General features: G+C 46.2%; 2 protein-coding genes across 3 annotated transcripts; both read right to left on the bottom strand.

Moving 5' to 3' along the window:
- Positions 1-1,130: 1,130 nt before the first annotated feature.
- LOC115590033 (Fc receptor-like protein 5) lies at positions 1,131-4,803 on the bottom strand. 2 transcript variants are annotated; one of them, XM_030431282.1, is made up of 6 exons: positions 4,554-4,803; positions 4,311-4,346; positions 3,590-3,853; positions 2,479-2,718; positions 1,991-2,176; positions 1,131-1,804 (listed from the first exon to the last, which is right to left on the bottom strand). In XM_030431282.1, the coding sequence occupies exons 1-6, from the start codon at positions 4,582-4,584 to the stop codon at positions 1,692-1,694; spliced, it is 870 nt and encodes a 289-aa protein (XP_030287142.1). In that variant the 5' UTR covers positions 4,585-4,803; the 3' UTR covers positions 1,131-1,691. The 2 variants fall into 2 exon arrangements, with proteins under 2 accessions (XP_030287142.1, XP_030287143.1); XM_030431283.1 differs by lacking the exon at positions 4,311-4,346 and having other exon boundaries at positions 4,554-4,802.
- Positions 4,804-7,938: 3,135 nt separating this feature from the next.
- Positions 7,939-10,047, bottom strand: LOC115590332 (Fc receptor-like protein 5; the record flags this gene model as incomplete). Its single annotated transcript, XM_030431676.1, has 5 exons — positions 10,014-10,047; positions 9,290-9,325; positions 8,398-8,661; positions 8,081-8,320; positions 7,939-8,006 (listed from the first exon to the last, which is right to left on the bottom strand). Coding segments are annotated over exons 1-5 (639 nt in total), but the record flags the coding sequence as incomplete, so codon positions are not given.
- Positions 10,048-10,751: the final 704 nt, after the last annotated feature.

Here is a 10,751-nt window from a genome sequence, read left to right as displayed (position 1 = left end):
CAATAAACACATATTGCATCTCAAGCATTTGTGGCATTTGAATACAATTTGCTCTGCCTCTGCCTATTTAAACGTCTAAATATGTGAACTGTGCACATGATCCAAACAAAAAGTGCTTTATTATCTCCAAGAGCAAAAAGTCTTTAAACAGCCCTCAAATCACAGAGCAAATAAATAAATCCCAGCTTGTTCTTGTGTTATAGCTCCTTGAATCCAGACTGTCTCACTATACTTCAGACACTGGTTGGTCAAACATATACATTAGCTCTACTCAGGGGTGGACTGGGACAGAAATTCAGCCCTGGCATTTTCTGTCCAGACTAGCCCACTACATTATAATAATGATGATACATTTTATTTATACAGCGCTTTTACAGCTCTCAAAGACGCTTTACATAAACCCAAAAACAGAGGAAAAATATATGATATTAATATAGCATAACATATTATCAGCAGACACTACGTAAGAGACTACGTGAGAGACTTGAGGTACTCAGGGCGGATCTCATCCCATCCATCATGTGACGACCCCTCACATTTATCTGGTGACCCTCTGGAGGGGCCCGACCCCGAGGTTGGAGAATTAACTTGTGTCTTCTTCCTGTAAACTAAATGTCACGTGTGCTTCCATCAGCTGAACCAACCAGTGTCAACCAATCACATCGTGTCATCCACCTGTCAATCATTCTGAGTGAGCAGCACAGAGTGAAGACTTCCTGTCAGAGAGACGCAGCCGAGTGAACAACTGGAGGGTATTTATGGGAAAGAGGAACCTGGACGACCACAAAGCTGCTATCTGCCATTAAAACCAGTTGACACATTTCACCACAAGGACAAACACGTCACTGTCAGCTCGAGCAGAGTGTCGAGAGAAACCTCACAGCTTCAGGTCAGTTTACTGGACTCAAGAGGAAGCTGTCGTTTATGTTCAGCATAAAAAACTAGAACATGAATAATCTTCAGATTAAAGGTCAGTCTGAGATGCAGAAAATGCACCGAGGATCTAAAACCATGAACATTGTTCTGTTGTTGGACTTAAAGGAAGTCTTTGTTCTGGTCATCAGTTCTGATGTGCAGTGTTACATAAACAGGGTGTGTCAACACACAGCTGAAGGGAACACACTGAATGATACTGAAGGATAAAGTCTGTTTAATGTGCAGCTCAACATTTTAGATACAGCAGGTCCAAAAGTCTCAGACCACATTGAAAACCTTGAATACTGTCACATAAACCTGGAAACAGTCACAAAGTTTGAGGATCCAGAAAGTAAATCAAAGCGTCAGAAGTCAAAGAGGATCGTTCTCAGCATCGGATCAGGACTGAAGGTCTCTAAAGAAACACTTTACAGAAAGTGGATCAGCTGGACACCATCAGAACATCAACACATCAAGCTGAGTTCACTGAGAGACAGAACAGCAACTTCATCACAGAGACAGAACCGACTCAGTGAACAACACAAGAGTCCAATCAGCAGTCGACCCGTCAAACTAGAAGGTGAGCAGCTCCACAGGAAGAGTTCTGGTGGGAACACCACAGAGACGAGCCAATCAGAGGAGGAGGAGGGCGGGTCTCACAAGAAGAAGCAGGATCCACAAGAACAGAACCTAGAAGGTGAGCAGCTCCACAGGAAGAGTTCTGGCTCCTACGAAGGAAACGTGACTGAAGAAGAAGGAGAACACGTTGGATCAACTCAGAGGTGATGCTCTGTGGTGACAGCAGCCATGACATCATCGTACTCATCAGCCAATCCCTGCTCAGCCTGGGTGGGAGGAGCCATCTCCATGGAGACAGACAGGTAGTTTCCTGTAGGCAGAGAGAGTGAGATCATTTATCAACAGCTATCAATCATCAACTGATTGATTGATTGATTGATCATGGGATAATCTCTAACCACTGCTCATAATTCTCACTGGCTATAGTAACATGCTGCTGTTAGCATGTAGCTCAGTTAGCTAAATGTGTCTGAATGAGTCTGAATGTGTCCTTTACCTTTAGGTTTCCTGTTGGTGAGCCGTCTCACCTCTAGAACCAGAAGAACCAGTGGAACCAGAGAGAAAAGAGAGGATAGAATAGCAAGAACCATCGACCACACAGGGACAGGAGGAGGAGAGGGAGCTGAAGGAGAGGATGGTGAAGCAGGCGAGGTTGAAGGAGAAGTTGTCGTAGCAGGTTTCTCTAAAATGAACAAAAGATTCTCATCAACAACACAGAAATCAGATGAATTCATTCAGTCATTCATTTCACTGTAGAGAATAAATCACATGATGGTTCAATATTATACTTTAACAAGATGTCGAGGTTTTCCAGCTGTGGTATTAAAGACAAAACTAATTTAAAACATAAAGACATGTAAAGTTTTATCTGCTCCGTATGAAACATAGAAATGTTAAACATTGGATGCCAACACTGACTCTGGAGACAGGCTGTCTCTGTCTCTGCTGACATTTTTATTGTAGACTTAAGTTGAACCTGCTGACCTGTGACAGAGATCCAGCTGGGTGGAGACTCTCCATCACTGATGGTGTTACACTTGTAGAGTCCTTCATCAGACCTGGAAACATGGTGGATGGTCATGTGACCTGTAGGCTCAGTCCTGATGAAGGAGCCATCTTTATAGAAAGCAGCTGAGAGGTTGGAGGTCTTTGTTGTACAGGTGAGAGTGACATCATCTCCCTCCATCACAGGGAGGACAGGACTCTGCAGGATCACTGCTCCACCTCAACACACAGACAAACATGTTATTCCAGTTGTGTGTTCCTGTTGTGAGTGTGAAGGTGATGACAGGATGCAGGTAGCAGCCTGTCACAGCTACACAACAGATAACCTCATGTTTCTACAGGTTAGATTAGCCTGTTAGCATGTAGCTACTGGTACATTGTACCCAGTGCTGCAGTGACCGGGGACATAAAGTTTGTGGTGTCGTCTCGTCCTCTGCTGCAGTAGAACCGGGTCGTTGCAGGGCGGTTCTGAAGGCTCAGCTTAAAAAGACAGAACACAAACATATCTCCTCTTCATCATCGTCATCACTCTGACAACAGGACAGCATCAGGTGTTTGGTTGTGCTGGTCAAACTGATGAAGCATCATTCAGAATTTGTTGTCGTGTTTCACAAAGTTTGTTGAGTCTCTCCTCACTCAACAACTCTTAAATCAGTACATTTGTTACAGGAGTCTGGTGATGTTGTGATCAGTAGAAACAGACAGTGTGTTGACAAACGTGTGCTGCTAACATCGGTAGGTTAAAGTCTGATTTCACAGCATCAAACTCAGCTTGATGGATCCTCTGACTCACACCAGCAGTCTCACTGTCCTGTCCTGTACTCAGCAACACTTCATCACAACAATCTCTCTGGAGAAACATTTGGCACATGGAGCTGATTTATCATCTCTACATGTTGAACATAATGTCAGACTGACAGATGAACAACATGTTGAGGAGGCAGACTCAGTGCTCCACCCAGTGTTGTTGCCTCCTGAAGGTCACCTGTCTGTCTTCTTGTCTTTGTCTCTCTCAGGCTCAGCCAAAGTGAAAAGGTGAAAGACGGACTCAGTGTTCAGACCTGCTGGAGTTACAACAGCCTCATCTTACCAGTGACAGTGATGTTGATGCTGCTACTGGCTGCTCCGCCTGTGGACTCACACCAGTAAACTCCACTGTCAGATGTGACGATGTAGCTGATGTTACAGACGGAACCATCTTTTCTTCCCCAGCCAGCTCCACACCAAGACACCTTTTCTTCAGTCGTGTTCCTCGTCACCGTCCATCCATCAGAGCTGTCGTCCTCCTCACACCTCAGAGAGACAGACTCTCCTACAAACAGCTGAGATCTGTGAGGACTGATCTTCAGAGAGGCTGGAGGACGAGACAGAGAGATGTGGTTACAGATGATAATGGTCAGTTTGGACAGAAGTGTCTCTTCTTCCTCTTCCAGTCTCTGTAGACCTTGTTGACCTGCACTGATCTCCTCTGTGTTTCAGGCTCTGAGTCTCCTCATGTTTTAAATGGAACTCTCAGAGTTGGTGTCAAACACACAGCAGATGTGACTTCATGTGTCTCACATGTCAATATTGTTTCTGCACTTTCTCTGTCAGCTGCTGCATGGTGCTGCATGGTGTGCAGTCCTGCTTTCACAATGACATTTTTATAGCAGCACATTTCTCTTTAGCGTCCAGTCTGTGGACATCCAGACAGTCTTCACTCTTTTATTGTATCGTGCAAACTATTTCCCTCCATAAACAGCGTCCTGAACACTAACTGTTCTATCAGGGACTAAATAACTCTTCATCAGTCACACAGGAAGTGTTCTCACCTTGGTGAGTGCAGCCGCTCAGCAGTGACGTCACAACTAAAGACAAAAGACACTCCGGTTGGTTTGAGAGGAAACACAGAGGAGGACAGTCGTATCAAAGAAACATCATCAGCTCGTGTTGTTTTTAAAGCAACAGTGTGAAAAGTGACGTCCTGTCAGAGTAACATGGACACTAACGTCTGTTCATGTTCCACAAAACAAAGTGTGTGTTTCTTCTTCCAGCTGATGTGTGAGTGTACTTACAGAGCAGACGCAGCAGACGTGTTTCCTCCATCCTAACACCGACTCATATGACATCTACACTTCATCACTTCATGGTCACATCAGTCAGACCCTCCTCCTTCCTCTCTGACTGACTCTCACCCTGCTGTGGTTTCCTCTCCACTGACTGCAGCTCCACCACAAGTAGAGTCGTTTAAAAAGCAACAAACTCACAACAAACTGCAGCAACACACTGATTTCTAATTTAAAGTTAAACCTGACACAGGATGTAGATGACATGAATATGATGCCTTCACTGACAGTTGTGTCTCAGAGTGACGCTCGTCTCTCCACCGAGTTCAGATGTGACCGAGGAGTCCTGACTGTCCTGACTGTCCTCCACTCTCACCTGAACTCAACCACACTTAACATTTATGATCATCACCTGAAGACCGAGAGAGACAAGAAGCTTTGTGGACACTGTCAGATCTGAGACTTTCTGACATTCAGGGACACTTTTCACTGAAACTGTTAAACTGATGTTTCCTCACTGCACACTGCAGGTGAGCACAAACCTGACAGATGTATAAATCTACACACTTATAAACTGTTAAGATCATTTCTATCTCTGTTTGATGTCCTGCGGTGAAACATGAGCAGGACCTGGTTCAGCTGAGGAGTTTTCATCAGAAACAGGAAACTGGACGACCACCGAGCTGTTAGCTTCTGTTAGCAGACTCACCACAGACACAAACACACAGGGTGGCATTCAAAGAACAACACACGTCATCATCAACTAAAACAGACCTGAAACTTTATTGTCATCAGGGGAAATCCAATCAGAACAGGACGTGTTGGTAAAGACACAGATGGTTCTGTTTGGACCACAGTGGACCAGCAGAAGGACTCAGTGCAACATGACTACAATAAGTGGAGGTCAAACAGCCAGTCTGAGGGTTTTAAGCTGAAAGGAGGTGACGGCGGCAGAATTAATCTATGGGCTCTATGTTGCACTAAGCGCAATTGACTTTGTACACTGGCGCTTGTATAATTCCTATTTTGCACTCGGCGCACATTGGAATTTTCCCTCCACAGACGCACGTCCCTAAATTAGGGAATGAATTTGCGCTCCTGGGGCGGTTCAGCGAAAAGAGGAGGCGTGTTCCGGCGCAAACGTTCACTGGTGCTGTTTTGCTGTTTCAGAAAACAATTTCGCAACAGACCAGGAGAAACCTAGTCTAAAGTCAGTGGTGCTTATTCAGATGCTATTTTAAGGGCGCATGCTTGGCCATAATGTAGCATGTGCTCAACGTGCATACACTTTGCTTCTCTCATCTACAAGGAAGCAGTTCCCATTTTTGCAAACCATACAAAAAAAGTTGAAAAGATTTAAACAAAGGAACTAATTATTTTTCCCTCTGCTTTGCGACACGCCCACCGTAGCCGTGAGGGTCCGGGAGTGGCAATGCGCGATGTGCTCCTAGTGGAGCAGGTGGACGGAGATGGAGTTGGGGGAGGAGGAGGAAGGAGGAAGGGGCACAACAGGAGCAGGTGGTGCGTTTGGAGACTTGAGGCGATGCGCCTGAGAGGCCGCAGCAACATCGCCACCCGGTCAAGACGGGCATTAATACCTTGCCGCATCCCGGACAGTAAGGTCCGGTCTGACAATGCTGCCACGGCGTGTAGTGGGTCTGGATCCTCTGCACCTTGGTGTTTGCGCTGCTCCCTCCTCAGCTGGCCGTTGTGCACTGCTCCCGAGGCCCGGTGCGATGTCATGGGGATGCCAGCCGTAGAAACAATTTTGGCAATTTCCTCCCACGCCCGTTTAACCAAAGATAATTTGGATGGGTTTCTCCCATCCCCATACAACGCCACTTCTCGGTCTTTTACGGCCCTGATGAGATCGTCGGTCTCCTCGGCTGTGAACCGCTCCTGGCGTGCGCCTGGCAAATTCGCCATAATAAAAGCAATCCTCCATGTAACAAGCACGCCTGCTTTTAAAGGGAATGTGAGATGACGCTCTGATTGGTTTATTGCATGTTATGCCCAAACCACACCTATGAGTAATGTAGCTACTTCAGACCAACCCATTTTAGATTTGAGTCGGGCGCAAGAGTCATTTATCCCGCCGGCATAATAGCAACAGCGCCTGAGATCTGTCCACAAAGGTACTTGCGCTTTGCGTTTGATACTTGCGTTTCAGATTGATGAGATAAAGCCCAAAGTATTACAGCCAAGGATCCAAATCACAGTGAACTGGGACAGAACAGTGTCCTAATGAAGTCCTGCTGAGGTATTCTTATGGACCCAACTGCTTCCCTGGCAAAGCCCGCCCTGTCAGGCTCTGACTTTCGTTGGTTCTGTTACTACCTGTCCACAGTCTGAGTTTAGTGAGGTTCTGGTTGTGTCAGATGTTCTGGTGGTGCTGATGCAGCAGTTTATGACCTGTAGTTTCCTGGTAAACACACCGACCTCTTCACAGAAAGTTAGTGAACAGAACGCAGGCCCGCTAACTCCAGAACCACCAGGACATCGAGGCCTCCGTCACATGGAAGTGGGCGTGGTTTCACTGTGGGGAATCGATCGCAACGAGCCAATCAGAGGAGGAGGAGGGCGGGTCTCACAAGAAGAAGCAGCAGGATCCACAAGAACAGAACCTAGAAGGTGAGCAGCTCCACAGGAAGAGTTCTGGTGGGAACACCACAGAGACGAGCCAATCAGAGGAGGAGGAGGGCGGGTCTCACAAGAAGAAGCAGCAGGATCCACAAGAACAGAACCTAGAAGGTGAGCAGCTCCACAGGAAGAGTTCTGGTGGGAACACCACAGAGACGAGCCAATCAGAGGAGGAGAAGGGCGGGTCTCACAAGAAGAAGAAGCAGGATCCACAAGAACAGAACCTAGAGGGTGAGCAGCTCCACAGGAAGAGTTCTGGTGGGAACACCACAGAGACGAGCCAATCAGAGGAGGAGGAGGGCGGGTCTCACAAGAAGAAGCAGCAGGATCCACAAGAACAGAACCTAGAAGGTGAGCAGCTCCACAGGAAGAGTTCTGGCTCCTACGAAGGAAACGTGACTGAAGAAGAAGGAGAACACGGTGGATCAACTCAGAGGTGATGCTCTGTGGTGACATCAGCCATGACATCATCGTACTCATCAGCCAATCCCTGCTCAGCCTGGGTGGGAGGAGCCATCTCCATGGAGACGGGCAGGTCATTTCCTGCAGGCGGAGAGAGTGAGATCATTTATCAACAGCTGTCAATCATCAACTGATTGATTGATTGATTGACTGATTGATTGTTACCTGTGGACCTGCGTCGATATAAAGACACCATGATGACAGTGGAGATGCAGTACGGACAGAACACCACCACGTGGAGGAGCAGTCTGAACACCAGCTGGAGGGGGGTGGAGTCAGGGGGCGGGGCTGTCGACGAGGTCATTGCTGTGGTGGTGGGCGGGGCTGCAGATGGGGGCGGGGCTGCTGTTGTCAGTTTACCTGCAGAGAGAATCTCACCTGGTCAGGTGAACATGTGGATGAAATGAGTTCTGAATCAAAGGGAACCTGCTGACCTGTGACAGAGATCCAGCTGGGTGGAGACTCTCCATCACTGATGGTGTTACACTTGTAGAGTCCTTCATCAGACCTGGAAACATGGTGGATGGTCATGTGACCTGTAGGCTCAGTCCTGATGAAGGAGCCATCTTTATAGAAAGCAGCTGAGAGGTTGGAGGTCTTTGTTGTACAGGTGAGAGTGACATCATCTCCCTCCATCACAGGGAGGACAGGACTCTGCAGGATCACTGCTCCACCTCAACACACAGACAAACTACAGCATTTCATCCACCTACACAGCTTCATCAGCACCGACTGCACAGCCTCATCTTACCAGTGACAGTGATGTTGATGCTGCTACTGGCTGCTCCGCCTGTGGACTCACACCAGTAAACTCCACTGTCCCATGTGACTGTCAGACTGATTTTACAAGAAGAACCAGCTGGTCGTCCCCAGTGAACTCCACACTGAGACATCCATCGTTTGGACGTGTTCCTCATCACCGTCCATCCATCAGAGCTGTCGTCCTCCTCACACCTCAGAGAGACGGACTGATCTTCAAACAGCTGAGAGCTGTGAGGACTGATCTTCAGAGAGGCTGGAGGACGATATGATAGATGAATATTTTAAATGTAACTAAAACACCTCGTCTATTAACCCCTTAAGGAACACCGTTCCAACATAGGAACACCCTTGTTTTTGGACGGAAACCAAAACCTGTGTTCCAACCTCTGTAACTCTGTGTCAGTATGTCATAGAATAACACTTACACTTCTAGAAAAAATTTGGGGGTGTTACCTTTCAAATGCTACCAAGCACATCCCTGAGTCTCAAACTATGTGGGAGCTGTCATGCTTTAATTTTGCTATGTCATTTTGGAAAAAGAACCTTAAAATGGGGGCGCTCATTAAGAGGTAATCCTCTTTGCCTGTTACAGTCCAGAACTCACAGGTTGACTCCGCCTGCTGATGGCTGCTGACAGTGATCTAAACTGTGAGTTTCTTGTAGGTAGTGAGACATGCTGCTACTGTCATTTTACTATAGTGATTCATTTGTATGCTGGACTCGTTATCATGATGATATCCTGTTGTGAGGTTCTGTTTTGGTCCGTCCACAGTTTGTATTAAACATATTTCAGGCTGTGATACACATGATACCTGTTGGGAGAGACACTGACTGGTGGTTTGAGTCTGAACATGTTTCAGTCACACAGTAAGTTCACTCACCTTGTTTAGTGGTGCAGCACAGCGGGGTGGTCAGAACTGAAGGAAAGTGACACAGAGGTTGGTTTGAGGTTTTATATTCTTTCACGTTCAACAACAGACTAGATGGTTGTGAAGACTGCAACAGTTTGTCTTTACCTCCAACTCACCCAGTGAAAAATGATGAACATTATATCAAATAATGCACAACTAACACAGTAAGTGCAGTACGTTACACGATCCATTAATCTAATTGATGCTTTTACATCACTTTCTTTGAGAAACACCCTGATGTGATCCAGGAGAAGATCGTGAACGTGATAGACGACATTCACAGGATGTTTTGTGGCTGTTAACTGTGTCAGACGAGGTTCCTGCAACATTCTCTCTAAATATGTATTGTGGACGCTATCAACAGGCAGAGTCGTGGTGCACCGCCTTCTTTAAAAGAAATGTGCACTTGAAACTCACTGTGAATGTCTGTGTGTGAGGAATAACTCAAAAGTATAAGTAATGATCTGAGTTATGTTTTGAGGCCTAAAGAGTTTTTATTATTCAACGCAGGAGCAAATATTTTGTGGATTGTTTCTGAATGCAGTCTTACGTACATCACACCCTGAACATAGCATCCAATGCACCGCCATGGAACTAAAACCTCAGACATGAACGTGATGTAAAACCATAAAACATATCAACAGATTGCAGTATTTTAGTCATTATATCAGAAACCTACGCAGACTGTACTCACAGAGCAGACACAGCAGACATGTTTCCTCCATCCTTACAGCAGGTGAACTGACACTGGATGACTCTGTGATCACTTCATGGTCACATTGGATCAAACCCTCCTCCTTCCTCTCTCACTGAGCTCTCACTGCTGTGGTTTGTGGTTTTTCTTCACACGAAACTGTGAGACAGATTTCTTTGTTCTCATGAATCCAGTTAAAAATATGATGCTGGTCCATCACATGAAGAGGAGGATGGAAAACATAAACCAAGAGCTGACAACAGCATCTATACCTGCATGATATCTTCACTTACAGTCAGACAAACTGGGATGTGTTTGTGCTGTGTACTTGTTTAACTGATGTCTATAACTTTGGAGTTTAATTTGAGTTTTATTTAGAAATCAAGGTCTGCAGAAACCAGCTGGATGAGTAGGAGACACTTAGGTTGAGAGGAAGTGAACAGATGTACCAGGTCTCTGACAGCGTCTCTCTGCTTTAACCAGTGAAATGTGGTCAGGAAGAGGCTGAAACCCACCGTGTAGCTGCACGCTATCAGCCAGCAGAGCAGTGTGGTGTTTCTGACTGCCTTCATTACAGTAACAGCAACAAATCGATATCCGTGTAAAGCAAACTGGCAGATTTATACTCTGACTGGCAGCCGTCCAACCACTACAGCCTTCAGAAAAAGAGGATGAGATGAACTGACATACAGCAGAGAAGTTTGAGAATCAGGGGTTTGATCCCTGATATTAAAGGAC

The sequence above is a fragment of the Sparus aurata genome, chromosome 10, assembly GCF_900880675.1.
Source record: "Sparus aurata chromosome 10, fSpaAur1.1, whole genome shotgun sequence".
Lineage (NCBI taxonomy): Eukaryota > Metazoa > Chordata > Actinopteri > Spariformes > Sparidae > Sparus > Sparus aurata.
This window is presented reverse-complemented; position numbering and strand designations above follow the sequence as displayed.